This window comes from Vidua macroura, chromosome 8 (genome assembly GCF_024509145.1).
Source record: "Vidua macroura isolate BioBank_ID:100142 chromosome 8, ASM2450914v1, whole genome shotgun sequence".
Classification (NCBI taxonomy): domain Eukaryota; kingdom Metazoa; phylum Chordata; class Aves; order Passeriformes; family Viduidae; genus Vidua; species Vidua macroura.
The window spans coordinates 4,018,575-4,042,782 of record NC_071578.1 but is presented as its reverse complement, the minus strand read 5'-3'; the positions used below and the strand labels follow the sequence as shown (position 1 = coordinate 4,042,782).

The 24,208-nt window shown below is 40.4% G+C and overlaps 1 protein-coding gene across 1 annotated transcript in view; it reads right to left on the bottom strand.

Annotated features, from left to right (window-relative positions):
• Nucleotides 1-24,208, bottom strand: part of CPXM2 (carboxypeptidase X, M14 family member 2) — a 69,440-nt gene that overhangs the window by 4,991 nt on the left and 40,241 nt on the right. The window contains 9 exon segments of the mRNA XM_053984319.1: nucleotides 2,324-2,423; nucleotides 3,397-3,536; nucleotides 7,777-8,074; nucleotides 9,224-9,403; nucleotides 10,206-10,402; nucleotides 11,311-11,434; nucleotides 14,047-14,135; nucleotides 21,746-21,896; nucleotides 22,200-22,284. Of these exon segments, the coding sequence (XP_053840294.1) occupies nucleotides 2,324-2,423; nucleotides 3,397-3,536; nucleotides 7,777-8,074; nucleotides 9,224-9,403; nucleotides 10,206-10,402; nucleotides 11,311-11,434; nucleotides 14,047-14,135; nucleotides 21,746-21,896; nucleotides 22,200-22,284 (1,364 nt within the window).

The following is a 24,208-nucleotide window of genomic DNA, read 5'->3' as shown; positions in this document are numbered from 1 at the left end:
TTCCAGTGGGAGCAGGCTGGAGGCAGACTGCATCCATACCCACCTACTGGGGCTGGAAAAGGATTGCCATGTCTGCTTAGATAAAATAACAATGCATTACAGGACAAAGATAGCATTGCTATGAATTTAATATGTCAGACTACTCCATAAATTCTACAATTAAGAGAAATGTCCTTTGAGCCTGATAGGACAGACCTTAGTTACAATTAAGTAATTGTAAAAGTGCAAAAGCAATTTTAACATTTAAAGGTACCAAACTGCGCTGACTTAAATACATTATAAAAATCTTTCTAATCTAAAAATCTTTTTTTTTTACCAACAAAAGACTCTCCAGGAAACCTGGCCATAGTGCTGCATACCCAAAGCATGTAACAACTTAAACTCATGGATTAGGCAGCCAGGAGTGAGGCTGGAGAGTTGTAATGCCAGAATTATGCTTAGCTTGGGCTAATTAAATAAATATTTAATATATAAATATATTTAATATATTAAATATTACTAAATACTACTTCAAAATCTTTAGGTTTTGGTTGGTACATAAAGTATACTGAAATCACTGCAAACTTACCAAGATATTAATAAAAATTTCTCTGGACACTGTGTGAAATTAAATTAATTACGCTTTGGTTCAAAAACCACACAGAAGCATCTGTCTTTGAAGTCTGGCTGTGACACAGAAGTGTTTCACCAGGAAGAAACTGCACATTTCTCCATCAATATCTACTTTATCATTTCCCAAATTATAGGAAGCAACCCCCAAAACTGCCTTGGCACCACGGAAATGGAAAGGTGCATTTGTTCACCCAACTGAACTCTTTTTCCAGAGGTTTTCTCGCAGAGCCCAGCCCAAATCTGACTGTAACCACATGGAATCACTCAGTCTTAATCAATAGTTACATCTGCATTGAGGGAAAATGGAATAATTCCCCACAAAGCTCTTGCTCTTGGAATCAATGCCTTCAATTAGCCCATTAATGGTGTTAGCTGAATGCCAGCATCCCTCTCCTTCCATCAGGGATATTGTATCCAGGAGAAAGCCAAACCAAGCTGCTTTTATTTCAGTCCACAGGAAGAAGCAAAGGAATTTTCTCAAACTCTTAAATGTTATTACAGGGCTTTTACAGGCAACTTCTGTCTGGCTCCACGGGGCAGCTGACCACGTTGATGCAGCAGTGAAACAGCAGAGCTCAGCTCACTCGAAACAAAACTTTTGTGAATAGAGATATTGGCTATAATTCTTCTCCTGCCTGGCCTATTTTTACATCAAGGCAACTCAGAGGTTTAAATGGGCACATTTTTCATTTTAAAAGGTATAAATGAAAGAAGACTGCTGACAATTTGCCTTCTTTCTCTGGAGTTATACATGTCATTTTAGCTTTTTGGCTCCAGCATACATCCTCTAGTTTCAGGGACTAATGAGATGTGTATTGTTACCTGGATAATATGAAACAAGATAGAACTTTCATGTTCCCATCTCCACAGTGATCCCAGAGTGTGAGCTTAAATGTCTCATTAAAAAGAAAAATTAAAGGGAATGAAATAAGTAATTTTATTTTTACTAACAAGTGCAGATGGCCTTGAGCCATAGAGGCTCAGCAATAAGTGAAGATGTAAATAGCTGCAAGATTCCCTGAGTGTTACAAGGTGAATTTTGGGATCTTGCACATTTATTGCACTTTTTTTTTTTTTTTTAACATGACAACCCAGAATACAGAGAGCTGGAAATTAATCACATATTGCATTAACTCAGAGCAATACATTAATTTTGTTAACAGAGTAATATAACCCACACTTTATGGCAGACTTTCAGCACTGCCAAGGCTTCCAAGACAAGAAAAAACAGCTGATTACTTTAATTTCCACTGCCATTTCCCAGTGGCCCCATTTTGAAATATTTAAGGCAGAATCATTATTGCCTAATTAAGTATCTGTCATTCAATGCTTTCTTTTACAATGGAGACACAGTAGCACTGAAATTAATCATAAACCAAGTTAGATATTCTAAGATTCAATATTGGCTCAAATCACCTCTTGTGGCAAACATTAAAGATTTGGCAGTCACAAAGCTCTATGATATTCCATGGCCTGAAATCAGTTTATGCATCCAAATCTGCCACTCTGTACCTCAGTGGCAAAGCACATGGAAGTGACAGCAAATGAAGAAAGCAAAACACCAGTAAAGAGATAAAAATACGTAAAATTAGCATTCAAAACACATGTGGACATGGTAGTTAGGAACATGGTTCAGTGGGTTTGTTTGTAAACCACAAATCTGTTCTTTTGCACTGATGTTTTGTATTTTTATTGTGGTTTTTTTTTTTACCTGTGCGAATATCATGGTTAACACCTTCCACTGAAATAACAGCATTTGGGATTCCCTTTCCATGCACATCTTTCACAATGCCTTTGATGCCACGATGGACCTGGGAAGAGAATAAAAAAAGCAAGTAAATATTGCACAGCAAAGAACAGTAGTATTCCTAGGAACTTACAATGCATCTTTAATTCCATAAGTGAATTCTAATTTTATATTCCTACTTTATGGCTCACAGCATTGGGGAATATCATTATTAACCCTGTAGCAGCCCTTCAGGCATTAACTTGTGGATCAGCTTGTGAATTTTGTTAGGATTCCTGAGGCATCAAATTCAAGATACAGATACAAAGAACAGATGAAGCAACAGACACAATATTGGGGTCTTTTCCTAGCAGCCTTTTCTGGCAACCTCAGCACCCACATCAAATTTTCAGGAGCTTCATTACTTTGTTCCCTGAAGTCAAACCAGCCTGGTTGAAGTTCTATGTCTATCAAAAATAACAATAACCACATAATTAGTCATGCAAGAAAAATAGTAGATGTTGGAACCTTAGTTGCTAAGAATTTTAGACTCTGTACTATCAGGCACTGACCCCCCAAAAACCACTACATTTAACCTAAAACCATAAAAAAACTTCCAAAATTAAATAATAAAACTGAAATGGTAAGTGTGTAGTTTAAATAAAAGTGTATAATATCACATAATAGAAAACTTAAAGTTTAAAGTTTTAGAATATAATCATATATATAAAATAAAAAAGTTTTAAAACAGAGATGAATCCTGCTTTACCTTCTTCTTCACCTTCTTCTTCATAAATTTAAGTAGTATTATATAATTAAATAAAAATGTCCACATTACAAAACACAAGAAATTAATTAAGTTAAAAATAAAAGTAATTTAAGTAGCATTTCTTAATCAGACAATCTATCCTTAAAAAACCTTATAAAAATACAACTCCATTTTTTAGTTGATTAATAAAATACTCTAAAACTCACAACGTATAAAACTGTAATATAAATAAAAACATCTAAACATCTAATAAACATCTAAATCCAAACAAAAAATACCAGGTGAATACCTGTTCCATAAACACAATCAGGGACTCGCGGTTGTTTTCCCACTCCTCTGGCAGCTCGCTCTCGTGGGGATATTTGTCACAGCCAACATAGATGGAGAGCTCAAAGCAGTTCGTGTGCAGGTAGCTGAAGTCATTGATGCCTGTCAGTATTGGGGAAAAAGGGAACAACTCCATGGCCTTTTTATTCTACTGATCAGATCTCAGTTTTTGTGCAAATTAATGTAACTTCTATAAACACAAGTTGGGTATTCATCCAGCTGGCTTAGCCTGCAGATTTGGAAGGGCAAAGAGGTTTTAGAAATGCCAAATGTTTTGTAACAAAGCACCAGAGTGCTCAAGGCCAGGTTGGACAGGTGTCCTGGGTTGCAAGATGTGGCTGGGGTGTGTGTTTTACTGTCATCTGTAGAGGTGGGGCAGTTCTCTGCTGTTCACTGGGCAGTTTTTTCTTTATCTCTCCCACAACCAATCATCCCCCCAGGAGATCTCTTCTGTTCATGGGCCATTAATTATTAATTATCTTCTGTTCATGGCCAGTGAGTGTCCCTGCATGGCTGATAAAATTCCATCATCCCATGGGGAGAGGCTCCTCCCCTGGGTGGGAGGAGCATTCCTACCTGGATACAATCTGAGATCCTGGGACACCACAGCAGCCTTTGCCCACTGCATTCCCAGAGGAGCAGCTTTCTGCCCCACTGCATTCCCAGAGGAGCAGCTTTCTGCCCCACTGCATTCCCAGAGGAGCAGCTTTCTGCCCCACTGCATTCCCAGAGGAGCAGCTTTCTGCCCCACTGCATTCCCACAGGAGCAGCTTTCTTCCCCTCTGCATTCCCAGAGGAAGCCCAGGCCCATCCACACCACCCCTGGAGCTTCAGAGGAAAACTCCAGCCTTGTCCAGGATCCTGCTCCAGCAGAAGCACAGCTGGCCCTGCAGGAGGGCTGAGCCCCCATGGAATGGCACTGCTGCCACCACCCTGACCCACAGGCTGCCAGGGCCTGCTCTGACTCTGGCAGTGTTGTTTTGGATTGTGGCATTTTTTTATTTTATTCTATTTTCTTCCCTAATAACTGTTATTCCTGCTCCCATATATTTGCCTGCGCACCCCTTAATTTCAAAATTATAATAATTCAGAGGGAGGGGGTTTACATTTTCCATTTCAGGGGAGGCTCCTGCCTTCCTTAGCAGACACCTGGCTTTTCAAACCAAGACAACAGAGCTTGTAGCAATCTGGGATAGTGAAAAGTTGCTCCAAGCAGGGGTGGAACTCAATGGGCTTTAAGGTCTTTTCCAACCCAAACCCTTCTGGGATTCTATTGATGGAGAAGATGGGGATACAAGCAGGAGAAAGGTCTCTCTCTACAAGAAAAAATTGTGCTTTTTTAAGAAAGCACTAAGCATTTCTAATCCTGGACATTGCCCACGGAGCAGCTCTCCCTTATGAGTGCCCTGGGTGGAAATGGAATTGTCTGTGTTGGGTGGCAGGAAGGTGCAGCTGCTTACCCAGTTCACAGAATTCCCATTTGATAGAACCCTGAAAGCCAGGACACAGAGCCATGTGCTCACAGGGGTTGTTATGTAAAAGAGATTTATCAGAGCAGCTGGTGAAATAGTTCCTCAGTCTGTTTTCCTCCCTGAGTAATCTAGCAGATAGAAAAGCCAGAAAAATCAAGGCAGTAATAATTATTTTATGTTACATATGGTGTCTGTAGTTTGTAAGAAATGAAAGGGTCTCTTTTCTCCCTAACACAGTGCTGCAGAAGACTGGGATCTGCACTGTTGCTCTGCAATAGGGATTCCATCAGAAATATGTCCTAACCAAGCCCCAGGAACCTCAGTGCCTCCACTCTCTGAGGAGCTGCAGTTTAATTCTGCATTACAGAGACCACTGTAACCTTTGCAAAGGTCTGCAGCAGTAAGGAGGGCTGTCTTTACATCGAGAGCTCAAACATTTCCATTCTCCAGGTTTCTCCTCCTGTTTCTCACCATTATTTTTCCTCCTTATTAGTTCTCCACTCTCACACAGATAACAAGATACAGAACATGAACACTAAAGGAAGAAATTCTGTGAGCTTCATTTCTTGTTCCACCTGCACTTCTAATAAGAAAATATTTTAAAATATGTTTGGTAGTGATCATTAATTGTTATGTTTTAAATAGCAAAGATCAGCAGGAGTTGCATTCACCGAGTGCTTCTGACCCAGAAGAGTTAAACCAAAATCCCTGTTCCTGTCCAATTAGCACAGAGCAGTAGTCAAGTATTTAATGAGCCCTCAGTGCCTTCTGGAAGCTGAGCAGGAGGATTATATAATACAGATGTTAAACTTCTCACTTTTGTTGATAGGGAAAACCTAAACATCAGCCAGTGGCATATGCTACTCTACATAAATGTGCTTCCCCTCCACTTGAGAAACAGCCACAATTATTTTCCCCTCACATACTGTATAACATTCTGATTAATCTGCTGTGAAATGTTTTGCCATACACACTAACTGCTCAGTTTTAATACATGTATTTAAGAAAATGGCTTTTTGTTGCCAAGAGTGACTCTCTCCTAGTGCCTGAACATGCAAATCCAGCCTCCAAAACACAGGAAATAAAATTAAATCAATCCCTTTTTTGCCTCAGTGCAGTTCATCCAGTGCAGAAACTTTATATGTAAAATTGCTGAAGAACTTGCATTTACTGCAGTCAAAATAATGGGCAGGAAATATCATGGCTGGGTTTTAAAGGCATGAGGAGGTGCTGGGTATCTGCGGTGCACATGCTTCTCTAGGGACTGAAATGACATTAGAAAAATCCCATTTAAATTTTCCCCTGGCATGAGCAGTGAGAAGTTTTTGTGCAGGACCACTGCAAGGAAGCAGATGGATGAGGAGAGAGGGGACAGGCAGTTTCAAGGCATGGTACAATGAAGAGATGCCACTCACACAAAAGGATGGGTGGGAGAGCTTCTGCAAGCACTTTTTTGGAGGTCTTACCATAATGTAACACAGCAGGACATAAATCATAATTAAAATATCATCAAGAAATAAAGAAATCAGTTGAAACAAATCCAAAATGTAATTGGTCCTAAGAAATCAGGGTAATATTCAGCATCTATATTGTCCATCTTTCCTTAATGGAACTCAGTGTGACAGCTGTTAGTTACAAGGCCAATGTCATCTTTTCTGGATTGACTCATAATGATGTTTCTTGTAGCACTTAGGAAAATTAAATTCATAAATTAGATAATTAAGTGGCCAAGTTAGCTCTCAGAGGATGCTTTAGAATCTGCAGAAATGCACGGGAATGTACTGTCAGACCTAAGAGTTCAAGGTTTCCCCCCCAAATTCACCCAACACTTTTTAACCTGCTGAAAAAATATTTGACAAGCTAATTCTCGACTATAGCCTTTAAAGGCTGGCCAGCACTAACTCCACATGGGCCAACATAAAAGCCATAAAAGCCATGTCCAAAATCCCAAAATGTTTATGCAGTGGAAGTACCTGCAAGTTCCAAACATGAGCCAGGTTCAGCTAAACCTGGGTTTCAGAGACACTGGCCTGCATCTGTTTGCCATTAGTGCTGTTCCTGTTGTCAGCCCACTGGTGGCAGATACCTGTCTCACTTCCTAATTGCAGGGAATATGTTGTTTGACTGATGCACTTAGAAAAACACGAGGATTTTGAGCAAAGGCAAACATGCCTAATGCTGTTAAAAATGGGCTTCTAATTGGCCTTTCCTGGAAATCGAGGTTTTTGGCCACACCATAGGCTGTGGCTTCCCCTCTGTGCTCCTTAACAGGGTGACAGGCTTGGGTGTGGGGAGATTGATCCAGGCTGTGACTTATTCTGGCAGCAGGACTGCTTGTGGAGCCCATGCAAAATTTAAGTGTAAAGACATCCAGTTTTTTTTTTTTTTAACTAAGACGGTAGCAGGCAAACAGTAGCTTTTTATGGCATTTCATTGCAACTCCCAGTGAATGTGAGTGAGGGCTGATCTGAGGCTGAGTTCAGCCAGCAGGAGGCTGAAATCAGGATTTCCTTATCTGAGAGCCACTGGAATCTCTCCCTGAAGCCCCTGCTTCAGCTCTGACACTGGTTGTGGTGCTTGGCAGCAGTTTTCTTCTTGTCACCTTGTGTGGGGGTTTGGACTGGGTTGGTTTCTACCTGACAAACTGTCTTGAGTGCACAGAGTTCTTAAAGCTAATGTTCTCCATGTGCATTTTTGGAAAACTTGTCTGCAAAAGAAGCAGTCACTGGGTATTAATGACAGTAATGACATCTGGAAATATTCCTCTTAGAACACACATTTTACCACCACTGCTGCTGCAGCGTACACCGGGCAGCTCTGACTCTACCCTAATTAGCAAGGTAACACTAATTGGAGCTTCTACCACTTACTTCCAGCCACGGTGTGCCACGAGGCTCCGTTCACAGTGCCATCCTCCTTCTGGAAGTCCTCAGTGTGGCAGGCTCTCCTCCTGGCATCCGTCATCAGGCGGTGCGTGGAGGCGTAGGAATAGGCCAGCCAGCGGAACACGTGGTCGTCCGGGGTGGGCGTGTAATCCTGGGTTTTCCACAGGGATCTCACCATGTCGTAGGGATAGGCCACCACCAGCTCTCCCCCCTGCAAGTTGCCACCCAGCACAAAAGGGATTTTTTCCATCCAGGCGATGATCGCCCGCGTCTCCACCGCCACCTGGGAGAAAAAGCCACAGCGGCTCTGGTTCAGCGTGGAAATCTGATCGTGCTGTTTCAAAGGGAGAGCAGGCTCAGGAGGTCCTGAGCGTGAGGGGCCAGCAGAAGGGATGTGGGCAAGGAGAAGGCCTTCTTTAAATTATGGTGCTTGCCAGCCATCCTTGGGAGGCCACAGACATCCCTTAAGAGCTAACAAAACTTTCACATCAGCAATTTAAGGAACAGGAACATCTATGTCGAGTGAGGCCAAGAGCAGGAACAGACAGAGGTGTCAGATGGTGACATTGCTCCCCCTCTTTGTTTCCAAAATAAGGGATTGTAAAGATAGAAATAGTGGCCATAAATTAAAACACAGGAAATTTCACCTCAAGATGAGGATGAACTTTTCCATGAGGGTGGCAGAGCACTGGAACAGCTGCATTGGGAGGTCACAGAGTCTCTCTCTGGAAACATTCCAAACCCACCTGGATGTATTCCTGTGTCACCTGCTCCAAGTGACCCTGCCTTGGACTGATCTCCAGAGGCCCCTTTAAACTGTAACTACTCCATGATTGTGTGATTCTAAAGTACTAAAAACGGCCACAGTGAAGCTGCTATTAATAGCTGCCATCATATTTAAAAGGCCAGGCTAAAATAAATTACATTTCTGGCACTACAATCCAATAAACGACTTTAATATAAGCCACAGCACGGGGTTTTTGATATACCAGAACTGTTGCTGTGTTTTTTGAGATATGAATATATTTCAAGTAAGAGCAAGTAAGAAAATCCCAGGACAAATCTGTGAGTGAGTGTTCAAAGAGCTCATCTATGCCACAAAACCTGGGAGAAGCCTGATTCACATGGCCAAGCTCATGCTGTGCTTTTCTTTGTCTACCCAAAAGTTGGGTTTTGAGTCCTCCAGGTTCCTGCAATAGCTGATGGGAAAGAAAATCCTCTAGGAAACAGTTTCTTCCTCAAGACCTGCCTCTAAATCCTGGGAGAAAATGGTGCTTTTGTGGTGCATTTTTATTTCCACTGACATAAAGGGAATTATTGACTTAGATCAGGTGTGGAACTTCACTCTCAGGTTATTCATTTCTTGAGAAATGTAAATTTCACTCTCTCAGTACATCCCAGCCTTTGTGTCCCCTCTCCTGGCCTTACTCACAGTGGCATTTTCGGACAGGTACCAGTCAGGGATTGGGATGTGATGGTTTGGAACTTTTCTTTTACTCTTCTTCTGATCTTCTGACTCCCAGAGCAGAGAGTTTAAATCAGGGAAGTTATTGTTGATGTCAATGCCGTCCTGAGTCCATCGTCCTAGAGACCAGCCCCCAAGTTCTGAACCCTTAGATTAAAAAAAAAAAAAAAAAAAAAAATTAATGTTCATTCAGAATACAGAAACCTGTGAGCCCCTGCAGAATGTTTGGGAATGTGCCAGAGGTAATTCTATACAGAGAAATGGAAGATTAATTATTTAATTAACTGAATTAAATCATTGGCACTTAAAAAAAAAATTGTATGAAATCTTGAATGTGAAGGAAAACCCATGAAAATTTACTTGAGGTTAGCCAAAATATATCTCTCAATGGAGACAGCAGACATTCCCTCCATGACTATGATTTTGACTTTCCTGTTCAAGTCTTCTGCAGACTGCTCTGGAACATTTTCCAGTGCATTTGACCAGCCCCTACAATTTTTCCTAGTGTCTGTCTTCATCCAGACTGAATTATTACAATGCCCAACACATCACACTCTCCTTAAAGGCACACTATTAAATTTCAGCTGCAGAGGAACGCAAATTTTCATGTGCTGAGCTTGGTTTCTCGTGAGAAACAGATTGCGTGGATTTTCCATTTTCCATAGTGGTGTTCCCAAGGTTCTGTACACCCCAGGATGGTTTGTTCTGGCAGTCTTTGTGACCCTCCTTTCATGTACATTTTCCTGTTAGCCAACATCACATCAAATCCTGTTTCTTTCAGCTTTTTCCCAAGATGGCTTGTGTTTACTTTGATGTGCGTATCTTTTAATTTTTAAATTTCGATCACTTGTAAAGCGTGATCTTTGAAGAAAATGAAGACAAGAGGAGCACTTTTGAGTCATCTACTGGGAAGAAAAGAATTCCTTGATGTGTTCATAATCCTAATTACCGCTTTATAGGCCTTGTCATATCCATCAGGGTTCACTGAGGGCAGCAGGTGGATCCTGGTGTCCTGGATGAGGTGCACAATGCGTGGGTTCCCAGCCAGGTATTCCTGGCACATGAACTGCATTAGCAGAAGGATTAGCTCTCGTCCAAGCACTTCATTCCCATGAGCTCCTGCAATGTAGTGGAATTCTGGCTCCCCTGTGGAAAAAAAAAACAAACCCACAGAGCAGAGTTGTAGTCAGAGCAGCAAATCCAATCTCTATCAAATGGCATCGATGTCAATCAGCAACGTTTCACTTAAGGGGTGTTGGAGAAATGTCTCAGCTGCACAGATGAGAGGTGAAAATGTCACTTTGGAGAAATAAATTGCTTTCTGTTGCTATTTTAGAACAGGCTTACATATTAGTGATATCTAAAGCCACTGTGTAAAACCTCTAAAAACCATATTTGATTAAACATACCTTTAATTATACTCACAACTTCAGCATGTTAGAGGTAGATTTTAACAGATTTGATGGTCTAAAAGTCACATGAAAAATGCTTTGCTAGAAGAGAATCTTCCTAACAAGCAATCTAAAGATGCTATCAGGGTATTCATGGGTACAGCAAAGCACAAAATTCCTTTATTCCAACAGCTGTCCCAGGCACTATCACAGCGAGAAGGACCAAAGACTGAATGAGTTTCTATGCTGAAGAATTATATCATGGTAGGAAATTGAACTCCAGACCTCATGAGTGAAAAATTATTTGGAGATTTGACCTGTCCCTGCTTGCAATGCATTAAGGTCAATTTCTATCCAAAGCTACATCAATCCCACTACTAAACTTCATCCCCCAGTATTAAAGTTCACTTTTATTTTATTACTGTGAAGAATGATCATTAAAGAATTTGATCCCACATTCAAAATGTCCTCTATTTGTGCTCACCCTCCCCTTCCCAATTTAGAAATACAGCGCTGAGGTTCCTCCCACATACATTTGAAATCTTTGCTGCCATGAATATAATTCCACCAGTGATAATTAGCGCAGATACAGAGAAAGAGGAGGGGAGAAAAAGCCAAACCCAACACCCCTTCAACAGATTTAGTTAAGATTAAAATCCTAACCAACTTCGTGTTCTCCTGGATTGTCAGAAATCTCGACTGCATACAGCTTCAGTCCTTGGTTGCTTTTTCCAATATTGTAAATTCTTGTGATATTTGGGCACATTTTATTCACAGTTTTCATCAGCTGCCAACAAAAAAAAGAGAAAAAAAAAGGAATGTATTTAGACAATGCAGCATCAAAATAGATCCACAATGAATTGGTTCATTCTAAATTGGATGTGGCACAAACTCTTCATTTGCTTCTCTGATTACCTCTTAGTTGTAACAACTTTATGTTTAGTTCGTGAATTTATAGCTCTGCTATCTCATTTTTAAAACATTATGCCATGGAGAGTAATTAAAATAATGGAGAGTGATTAAAACAACCACGCTCTGTGAGGTGCTATAGATAAGGTGACCCAGGGTGTCAGTGCACAGAAATGCATTTATTTTGCAGGTTGCCACATTTCAATAGAAATATGATTTTTTTTCCCTCTGCCAGCAAGTAGAGATATTGCATTAAAAGCAGTTCTATTTTAGCTAAAGGCTAAAACCCTACTGTATAAATAATGTTACTGACTCAGACCTGTGTTTACTAATTTCTCTCCTCACACCTTCTTCAAATTGAAGCAAACTGAGCTGGCTGATGTTTCCCTGCATCCATGCAGCTCCACAAGAAATAGGGAATGTGAGCCTCTGAAACTTCCACATGCAGAAGCTTTGCTGACGTGCCTGGCACTCCAGTGCTCACAGGATACCAGGAACAGCAATTTAGAAAAGTGGTTGAAATTATGGAAATGCTCATTAATAGTGAGAAAAATGTCCAGAACCAAGTTCAAAGTATATTACATTCAGTGGAAATATTTGCATTGGCCTCAGCAAACTCCCCATCATCTTTTTAATTGCAAACATGTGATTATTTTCTGAGTCAAAGAATGTTTCTTGCACTAGAGCCTTTGTAGTAACATTTACTGTGACTCTTGGTGACATGTAATGCAATGGAGTTAATGGAAATACAATGCTGAAATTTAACATATTTCATATTTGATCTTCTCATTCCCATTTCCTACAAATGGCACAATATTTCACCTATGATCTGGGTTTCTTGTCTCAAAGACAAGGTTGTACTCAGATATCCACAAACATGTAACAGCTTCCTGTACCACATGAATATATACAAATACATGCATAGAAATGAACAAATAAGAGGCATTTTGGGCTGTGAAACAATCCTGCACACAAAACACAGTGAGGGTTCCCACTGACTGGAATAAGAATTTGGAATGTTCTTTTATAAGGAGAAAACTGGAGCTGTAAATTTCATCTTCCTAATCAGAGAGTTCTATTAAAATGACCTGACTCTGAGAAAATCCCTCCCTCTCACAAATACTTGACTTATTGCAATGTAATGTGATGCTTCCAAAACATGGCCCAGGGAACACCATCTCCTCCTCCTCCAGTGCTGATAATAAATCAAAGAACAGCATTTTTCTAAGATGGTTTGTAGTGAGGTAGCCATTAAAAGTGACAATAATGTATATTTTGGGGGCTGGGGAGGTTTTTGGTTGTTGCTGTTTGTTTGTTTTTAATAGGAATTTGACTCTGGCGGTTATTCCATTTTGCACTGAAGTTTTGAGAATAGTTTTGGGAATATAAGACTTGTTGCAATGCAACCCACAATATTCTGCCCAGCAGCAATTAAAATCCGATGAGCTTTACAAAAAACAACTATTTTGACACAGAAGAAAACAGAAATTGGGAGAGCACACAGTTCACAATTCTCAACCACAGTCACAGATTTTCTATTTGTATGAAGAGTGCAAAAACATTCTGGCTTAAAGCTGTGGTTTTTTTCCCCAAGATATTTCTAACCTGACCAACCTGTCTTTCTGCAATGACAACATAAATGCATTTTATTTTATTGTTCTTGACAGTAATTATGCCAATTGAGTTCCTACTCATCTAATCTTTGAGCTAAGAAATATAGGCCATGAAATCTCTACCAAAATAAACGTGTGACTCAGTACACAATTGCTCAATAAGACCCAGTGGTGATTCATGCAGTATAAATACACTGAAAATCCAGCACACAGCAAGTGATTCACACACACCAAGTCCAAACATATTATCTTTATATTTGAAGAGAAAGTGGGCAGAAATATTTCTTCAGGACAGCCCACACTTGTGTCTGTGGTGATAAGAAGCAAGATTAAAAACAATAACAAAGCCAAGAACTTCTTTGAAGTTAAAGGAACAAGATTAACAAGGCTGGTAGATTTAAAATTTTACTAGCAGGGTTTTTTTTTCTGGTGTTTCTGGTGAATTTTTGCTGATTTCCACAACTGTGAATATGGAATTGGATTCTAGAGTTTATTCTGATTATTCAAACCCACAGAAATATATGAGAAAACTGATGGCTAAATCAGAGTCAAATCTAGAAGGAGAAACCACTGTGTCATTCACCACTCAAATACATACAGATGAAAAAGATTGGCACATTATATGAAAATACTTCCTCTGTTACGTAGTGTCACCTCTTTCAGGTTAATTTATTTACAAATAAAGACTTTGGGATTTTATTGGAATGCTTCTTTTAATAGATTAAAACAGAGAAAATATTTTTAAAACATATTGCAGACAGAGTTTAATAATATTTTAAAATTAAAATAATATTTTATTTTTTGTGGAATTCGGATTCCACAGGGCTGAAAAGCCTCACCCATCCACCCTCCAACACACACCAGCCTCTTTGCCTACCTGCCTCATCTCCTTGTAGTTGTGATGCTTAAAGTCCAGATTATCAGTGGTTGTCATTTCATTCCTTCTGTGGTAATAATTGTTTGGGTCTGAGAAAAGAAAAAAAGGAGTTTTCTCATGCTTAGGAATTTCAAATATAGATGTGCTTTGGCACAATGCATGTAAGGAACGTGGAAATCTGAATTCCACTGTCCTGTGTGTACTTAAAACAGGTTTTCAAAAGCAAAACTCAGGGAAACAACTAATTTTAAATATTTCTAATCACTGCACAACTCAATTCATACAGATCCAAACAAAAGCAAAGAGGCATCAGCTTTCCAGACAACTTCTCTGCACAAAAAACCAAATTTCAACAGAAAAGCAGAAGGGCAGCCTCAGGCTGCAGAGGAGGGAAAAAGTCTTTGGGAAATGATGAGTCAGATGCAAGATAAAAGAGTGGAAGAAAAATCAAATCAGAGGGAAAAGCCACAATAAATGTTTTGTGTCCACTTGATTAATTTACTATTGCAAGGAATATTAGTTTTCCTGATGAGCATTTTCCATGCCTATGCACTGATTGCAAAACATGCAAAGGAATAATTTGGCATATTAAACATTCCTAATCATCTTCCAAAAGAGCTCCTGTGGAAGTCAGAGGTGTTTGTTACTAAAAATTTACATATTCACTTATTTATGGATATTATTTATTGTTTGTTCATTTTGAAGTATCAAAAGGATATGTGGTTAGAAAAGAATCTTTTATCTCCTTGACATTCCAGGCCCTTCACCTGGGGGAAAAAAAAAAAAAAACAGGCCAAGACTGTTATGGCTTAGCTTTGAAGCTCCTGATAAATGTGCTCCTAGCCTAATCTATTATGATTTATTTTCAGAGACAAACAAGTCTATTTGGAAAACATCAGACACATTCCTTAACTTGCCACATCTGGGATGTCTGGAATTCTGAGTAATCATTTGTCAATCCAGTGGTCGTCAGGCTTCTATGAAAAATTGTTTCCCTTCACACAAAATCATCTTCATTGGTTTAAAATCACTGGGGGGAAAGTGAAATATGAAAAAGTCTAAATATCATCCTGTCTTATTGCAACACAAAAAGGCATTGTCCCTAGAGAAAAAAAAATGGTTTTAAACAGTGTCACCTGTCAGCTGTGACATTTTTTGGGGGAGAAAAAAGTACAATTCCGAGTAGGAAAAATATGTAGTTACCATCCCACAGCAACAAATCCTTACTGAAATAATGGAAAACTCACAACAGTGCAAAATACTTTATAACATTTGTAAGTTTCATATTTCTGGCATTAAAACCACTAAATATTCCCATAAAATTCTAAAATATTTGGGGTCTTTTGCAGTATTTAAGTTATTTATGAAATGAAACATGCAAGTCCCATTAAGCTTCACAGTAACATGACCCATCCTTGTTTCCACTTCCACTTCCTAATCTACAGCAGAGATGCTGAAAGGTCAGTTGAAGTCTGCTCTACAAATATGACAGAAAAATGTCAAAAAAATCTTGTCTCATGTTAATTTGTAGAAATTACTCATTAATATGCTGATGAGAAATGGAAATCATAAAGAAAACCCCCACTTCTCAAAAGAGACAATGTGTTCAATGCCCCACAGAATATCTTCATCATTGAAAAAATACCTCCATGTTGTAAAAATATAAAAATAAACGTCATAAAACTGCCAGAATGTTGAAAGTTTTCTGTATCCCCATGAGCCAAAATATACAGCAACCGTTTTTTTTTCCTGATACTTTAATCCCATTCCTTTCAAAGCCTGGCTCTTTTTCCATACATCAAACACTAATATCATGGGAATGACTGTGAATGCTGTAGAGTTGGTGGAAACTTAAAAAAACTGTGCAGTGAGAATGATGGTATCTCTGGCCCTTCCTCAACAACAGAGCTCAATTTGACAGTTCCCTGGGGAATTAACACTCATACTTTGCCAGGCTCTGCTGCAGCCTGCTTGGATCACTGGATTTCTGCTGCAGCAGGAATACAGATTAGAACATTACAAGCTAAAATATAGAAAGGCAAACAAGGCTTGCACACAGCTGGATGGGTCCACTTCGGCAATTTTTTTTTTTTTAATATAAAACTGAGAATAAAAGACTGAAAAACTCAAATCACAGAAGAGTTATAAGAGAAATATACTGATGTATTCACAGAAATTCTGGAGAAAGTCTGGCTTTCTTCCATGGAGAAAAGATCCTGCAAACCTGTGGCATTCACATTTATACAAGAAGGATATATTAACTTTTTCTACCATTAATCTGTCTTTGTATCACCAGTAGAGGTAATGGAGTTTGCTGGTAGAGACACCTTGAGCCCTTCATCCTTCTATTCTTGTAAAGAAGGACAAGTGACTAAAGCTGGTAAATCATAGATTCATAGGAGCACAGAATGGCTTGGCATGGAAGGGACCTTAAATCCCATCCAGTGCCACCCCCTGGGACACCTCCCACTGACCCAGGCTGCTCCAAGCCCTGTCCAGCCTGGCCTTGGGCACTGCCAGGGATCCAGGGGCAGCCACAGCTGCTCTGGGCACCCTGTGCCAGGGCCTGCCCACCCTCCCAGGGAACAATTCCTTCCCAAAATCCCATCTAACCCTGCCCTCTGTCACTGGGAAGACATTCCCTTGTCCTGAAACTCCAGGCCCTTGTCCAAAGTCTCTCTCCATCTTTTTCGGAGCTTCCCTCAGGCGCTGGAAGGCCACAGTTACATCAGCCCAAGGGCTGCTCCTCTCCAGGATGAACAATCCCAATTCTCAGCTTTGCCCCACAGCAGAGCTGCTCCATCCCTCTGATCATCTCTGAGGTCTCCAACAGCTCTGTGTCCTTCTGATGCCTTGGGTTTTAGGTTTTCTATGTTTCACATTCTGTGCTGCTTTAGTGTGTGGGTCTGAGCTTCACACCAGGGGATGGTGAGCTCTCTGCACAGAGCAGGGAGACAAAACAATTCCTTCTCCAGCTGGGCACCAAGGACAAATGATCCAAACCTCAGCCCAAGAGCACAAACAGCGTGGGCTGGAGAGAGAAAAACAAGCAGGATGGGACTGCATGGGCTGAAGCTGGAATGGGACAATGAACTGCAAGGTGCAAATGGAGCAGAGCTGATCCCAGTGAGAGCCCCCGGGAGCGCTCGTGCATTTTGGGACCATTTTGGTTCATCTTGGCTGCAGCCCTGGCTGGGCTCTGGTGCTGCCCAAGGTGGATCCATGAGGAGATCCTTTGAATAAATCCCTGCTTTGTTCTGTGACTCTGCCCAGCCTCTGCTCTAGGGCAGCCTGCACAAGGCATCACTTCCTGTGCCGGGGATCCCAAAACTCCAAGTGGGTTAATGCCCAACTACTTTGCAGCATGAGGGCTCTGAGAACTGCTTAGAAAAAGTACCAGAAAGGATCAATTACTTGGCAGTTGATGAAAAAAAAAAAAAAAAAAAAAAAAAAGGGCATTTTCACTTATTACAGCTCTACAGCACCTCAGCCAGTGAGGCCCTGATGCTTCCAGCGGGTTTCAGCTTCTCAGAAGTGCTGCTCCAAATTTAGGGCATAATGAAGGCAATCCAAGGGATTCAGAGAAGCTTTTAATAAAAAGAATATTCTGGTTTAAATCCCTTAGACTGCCTTAAAAACTCCAATGTGCTATTTCGCAAATGACTGTTTTTTTTTTTTTTTAATTTCCATGTAATTTAAGTGAATTTGACTTGTCTTCACTAAATTGAACATCTCACAGACAGCAAATGTGTAATCTGGAAATAAATCCGCTGGCAGCCACATCAGGTGATCCTAAGTTTTTTTCCACATGATCTATTTCATGGCAGCCTCATGAGCATTGCTTATGAGCATTAACATCACACATGAAATCAGCAATGAAAGAATAGTTTTCAACTATAAACTGACTCTTTTCTCCTTTTATTCTCAGAGGTAGATGCTGGATTTATAACTGCTGTTTACATGGACATTTATAATGAAAGATACTTGTAAAAAGTCACATTTTTATCAAAAAAAAATGAACAGAACTTTAGACTTGACCAGGTAGCCTGGCACTAAGAGAGAAGCAGAAAAATAAGACTGAAGCCACTGCAAAACACAGTACTCCATTACAGAGCTGTTAAAATTAATTTTATATCTTGGGTTCAAAGTAATGGCATGGTCCTGGTACCAGTGATAGTTTTCTATATAAGAACTATTAAAAATTAAATTTCATCACAAATTTATTCCGTTAAAATAATTGTCTCTTACTCAATACTCTACAATATAAATAAATGCATGAAGAACTCCACTAATTTTCTCTTTGCAATCTCTGGGTGCATTTGATCCCATGCAATTTTGTTTTGACCTTCCTTAGGTTTGAGAAAGAGAAGGCAAGGAAAGCACATCCATCCCTCTGAGGCAATTGCAAAAGATTGTGTGTGTCAGTCTCCCTCTATGTAAATACCAGCATTTTTGGAAAGTGGAGAGGGAATTAAATGTTTTTGGGGTTTTTTTCCTCTTTTTGCCCTCTTTTTTTGAGACATGGCAGCACTGATTGTTGTTGCAGGTAAGATTTTCTGGAATCTTTTCTCCACGGAGAAATGTCTTTCTGTTGATGAAACAGCAAATCCTTTCTGCTGCCCAAAGGTAGCACTGACATAGTTGGACAACACAGCTTTATTTTTTTTTCTTTTTTTTAGAGCTACTGTAACAATCTAGAAAAGGTTGTTTGTCCAAACTAGCCTAAGACACAACAAAAATGTACGTTATGGATAAGATATAAGCATTTCACTGATAAAAATTACAATTATCCTATATAATACTGCTTAGATAAGTATGTTCCACTTGTCCAAATAGTGTTTTATCATGATTTATCCAATTTTTAGTGCATCTAGCACATGCAGCAGGTTTTATGGACAGAGCCCTACCCACAGGAATGGGTTCTAGCTGTCTTTAACCATTTCCATCTCATTCTGACAGTCAATCAAACTTGAATATCAGTCTTATTCAGGTTTTTTCTTTTTCTTTTATCCTTTTTCCTTATTCCTTTATTTCCCACCCTTGTGAGCCTGCTTGATGGAAAGCTGATACAGAGCACAGACTGAATGCAAATGGTTTAATATATTTAGGGATTAATGAATGCATAAACCCTAAAACCACAAGTCTAGAAGACATGAAAAGAAATTCAGAGTTATGAAAAATGGGTTTCTTTCCTTCCACCCTCCTTTAGTTGTTGGGGTATTTCCCTATGCCCCGGGCTTTGGAAAAGCTAAAAGTGTGTGAATTAACAGAGCTTCACCTCCTAATTTTGGTAAATTTAGGAAAATTGGTCATTTTTATGGAAAAAAAAAACCAGCCAGAAAAGAAGAGCATTTGATTTCCAGTCCCACAGATAACCCTCAATACAGAGTGTTAGAGCAGCACTGTCAAAGTCGCTGCTCCCACGGCCAAACTATCCAGATATTTAACTTGGAACGAGCAAAATTACACCAATAAAGGGTGGGGAATCCACTTAGAGGGAGCTGCAAAAACATGTCCCATCCTAGAGGAAGAAAACGTGCGTGGAAAGGCCTCTGGAACCTGGGGAACAGCTTTGTCCCGGGCACCTCGCGTGCGATGCGCAAAATGAGCAAGGAGAAAGAAATGCCAGCTCTTTCTGAGCTAAAAAGATGGGTCAGCACTTATCAAAACCTATTAGTTCTTCAGCCCAATTACATTCTGAATGAACACACCCCATTCCCTTTGTGTTTCTCAATGAATGATTCTGGTATTTTCTTTCAGGAATATACTGAATCAGCCACTGCGGGCAATTAACTCAATAAATGACTACCAGGGGGATGCTCTGATGCTGTTTCCATGTGAATCCAAGATCTGTGAAAAGCTGGAAGAGCACTCAGCAGGACAGTGCTGAAAGTGGGGATGTGTTCCCAGCTTCACCCACTGACACAGACACGTGAAGCTGAAGGGTAACCAATGCCAGCACTGCCAAGCAGAATCTGGCCCTGGATGGATGCAAAGCCAGTAAGAATCCAGGGCAAAAAACTGCTGCTGCACTCAATAAAAATCACCTTTCCAAATACTGTCACTTTCCTCTTTAGATGCAGTTCTAGGGGAGAGAAAGGGATCATGAGAATTTCCCTACAAATTGCCCTAGAAAACAGTTTGGGTGTCATCTCTGTTATTCCCTGGGGACCTCTCTGTGTGTGTCCTGTGTGGCAGTAAAAAGTCCTGGTGCTGAAGAAAGGTTCCTTTTCCTTCAGCCTCACACCCTGGTTTATAGAGAGCAGATCCACACAGGAATTTGGGAGAAATCTCTGCTCTCAGAGAGTCCTTTTAAGGGCTGAGAGGAAATGTTGGCTGTGGAATTGCCCATCACAATGGGAAACAAGCAACCCACAGAGGTGCAGTGTTCTAAACCCAGAGCTGAAAGAAATCCGAATCCGAATCCTCCTGAAAACAGGGAAATTCACATGCACAGGCACCTTTGGTCACTGCCATCAAGTCCAGTATTTTTTACCCACTGACAGCAGCTGTCTGTGTGCTGCTGAATTTCAGTGCTTCTGATAACACATCTACAGACTAAATTTTATGACAATGCTTGCCCCACACTTTTCTTTGGCAGAGAATTATCCCTTCCATGCCCCAAACAGTGTCATTTTGTTTTGTTTTTCCCTGAGTGTTTAAACATCTAAAGGACAAAAATAAATCTGTGTCTGCTTGGCATGTGAAGACCCTACATCACCAGAGGAACTGGAGGCAGCAAGTTCTGAGCAGAGGCAGGAACAGTAAAAGCAACGATGAAAGGCTCTGCTAAGTTTTTTTCTGGCTCTAGTATTTCTTAAAACACTAATCACAGACCTCTGCAAAAAAGAAATCCCCATGGTGCCAGAATTTGAGATCAAAGAAAACAACAAAAAAAAGCAGATGAGAGGTGTGGAATGAGTAGTGAGTAATTTAGAAAATATTTGAGGAAAGAGGGTTTTAAAATATTTATATACATGTACACACAGAAATGAAGACGTAAATACCCTAAAAGATTATTTACAATGTGCCTAGCAGAATCATGGCTTTGGCAGAATTTGCAGTATTGAATGGTTTTGGGTTTCTTTTTAGAAGTGGCCTTGCATAGCATAGGACAATTTCCCCTCAGTTCTGATTTACCAGGGATGATGCTGGATTTAATAACACTTGAAATATCCTAGAAATTCCTCACAGCCCAAACTCCCCTGCTTCCTCCCTACAAGCTAAGCACTAGTTCAGCAACAGGATTTGCCTTCAAAATATTTCAGGGAAGTCCTCTGGCCTATATAATGAAATAGAAATTAAAAATCAGGCTCTATAATTGTTATTTCTTGTCTTAGAAGCATGAGACATCTGCAAATGCCTGTCCCAGTACATAATCCTGTTGTCTCCATTGAACATGTGCACTCAGGAAGATTTAGTGCACTGCATTTAAGCCCAAACAATAAAGAAAATCTTGTTAGGTCACCAATGCAATCTGGTTTTATTAATAAAGGCAAAAAAAAGAGATACTATGGGTTGCATATCAAAACTTATCCTGATACTTTCTGTGGGCTTGGGCAGATATTTCTGTTTCTTTTTGCACAACCCTACTCACTAAAGATAAATATTATACCACAAGCAAAGCTATCCAAAGGAAATGCAATTTTTGAGTCTTGCCACATGCAGCCATGCCAACACTGATTAAAAAGGCTCTCACCTGGCAAGGGGCAGCCCAGGATTTCCAGTCTCATGCAGATGCTGCCCTCCTGGAACCAGGAGCGGGGGTTGATGCGGATGTAACGCGCCACCAGCGGCACCGGCAGCATGTTCAGCACTGGGATCTCCTTCTCGCTGTTCCCTTCAAAAATCTGGCCAGGCCAAACAGGGGGAAATGGCAACGTCAGTGCTTCAAACTGTCTCTGAGTGCTTTTGGTAAGAGAAATGTAAAATCACCTTTCAGGTCCAGGCTGATGGTGGCTCGGGCCAGAACTGCTCTTCGAGGACGGCAATCCCCCCATTCCCCGTGGCAGTTCTGTGTCTGAATCTGTACCTTGGGATTTGCTTTTAAAATCAATGGGAACACTGAAAAATGCTGCCAATGACTAATCTGTGGCCAGCCCCTGCTTTCCCACCTCTGCTCTTCCTGATAAAACATGTTTTGTTCTACTCACCACATCTCCAGATTCGTTTCTGACAGCAGTCCACGCGTGGCTGTCATTGCTCACCAACACTCTGTAAGAGGTCACCCAGTTACTCCTTGAAAAAGAGAATAAATAAGTTACTTTTCATAACTTAGAATGACTGTACATTATTTAATAATCAAGCTTATAAGGCTGCTAGCAGTGGAAATCCCATTTGGCAAAGTCGTGCCAATCTGGATTCAACAGACTACTCAAAAAGCCTGGCACATAGAAGCAAAATCCTGGTGAGATAATATTCTGGGATTCCAGGGGGTGAGAGACTTGCTGCTCTCCTCTCCTTTTATATGCAGAGTTTGGGATAAATGACTTGCCTAGAACAGATTTATGCAGTGTTCAAAGATCATCTTTTCAGCAGCAGAACATTTATTAGTTCTGCTGTTATTATCAGAGAGATTGGGAAAGAAGTAATAAATCCTCAAGGATGAAACATCTGTGAATTTCAACCAGCAAAATTTCCATTTCTTTCAATAGAAGAATAACTGGTGCCTGCAGTTATTCTTGTATTTATTAGCAAGAGATAGGGACAGAGAGACAATTGATTACAGGACTACTGCGCTCCTACAATATCCTGATCAATCCCCAATAGGCTGATTTTTCTAATGTCATCTGATTTACAGCAAAATCCCCTTTCATCTAAAAAAGTCAAATACCTCAGTTATGCCTCGTCTGGATCCATCTAAAGAAGAGTATGAGGAAATGTAAACTGCTGCTTCCTATATTCTGGATTAAAGCTGTTGAGTTTCACACTGCTCGGGCATTACCTGTGGAAATGTGTGTACAGGGATGGAGAAGGTAATGCCCAACTCTCCTCTCACATTTGTTACTCAGAAAGAACAGCAGTGATTTAATTTTTCCCCTAACACCTGGTTTCAGTAGTCCCTTCAGTAGGGACTTGGAGGAGAGTTGTGGGCTGGAGGAACATTTGTACCATGAAGCCAGTCCAGGATGATTAAATTCTGTATTTATGTGCAACTAGCAAGGCTCTGGAGCTGCTCTTCTTCAGCACAGGTTCTTAGCTAAGCTACAGTCCATGGCTGGGAGTGAAACCAGGGTTAGGAAAGCTCTTGGCACTTGGAGAGAAGAAAAGGGGACTTCGAGGCAGGTGCTGGAGAAGCAGCAGAGTGTGACATTCACATTCTCTGGACAGAGAGACACAATTCTGTCTCTCAGGATTTCTTAGAGAAACACAGAGCGAAGAAGAAAAAACCAGCTTTATCTCTACTCCTTTGTTTTCCCCATGTGGAACGTGGTGTGGAGATTGTTTACCTGCAGTGATTGCTGGGCTGATTCTGGTGAAGGTTGTTTGGGGTCAGTGACCAGTGGGGTCCAGCTGTGGCTGGGACTCTCAGCAGAGTCACGAGTTTGAGTGGTAAGTAAGAAGTAAGTATGTAGAATAGTTGAGTATATCTTTAAATAGTATATAATGTAATATAGCATAGTTTTAATAAAGCTATCCTTCAGCCTTCTGGGGCCAGACATCATCATTTCTTCCCTAGATCCGGGGTTCACTGCATTTTACTATAGCAGAGCATAAAAAATTGGAGATCAGGAGTGCCTGGAAGGACAGACACACCTAAGAACTTCCCCTTGTACTGCTCCTATGCAAATACAACTTTGATTTGTTTTGTTCTTCCCTTTAAAATCGACTAATAATAGCAAAGTACCTATGAACACACACACCCACACTGAACCCACTGTGCCAGTGTTTAAAGGGACAAACCAGCCTTTATGTGCTCACTGCAGAAAGTCAGGCTTCTAATGAAGAGCAAAAAAGGGACAAGGATGGAATCAGAGTAAAACCATCAGCCCCAGTTCACCAAGCCTTTTACAAAACAGACAACTGAGTTTTTTTAATACATCTCAAAACAAAGATGAGGTAAATATTTAGTAAGATTTGAAAAATCTCTTCTGGAAATTCTATACTAGCGCCCCCAAAAGAAAAAAAAATGAGATTTTGAAAAAAACCCAACAAAATAACA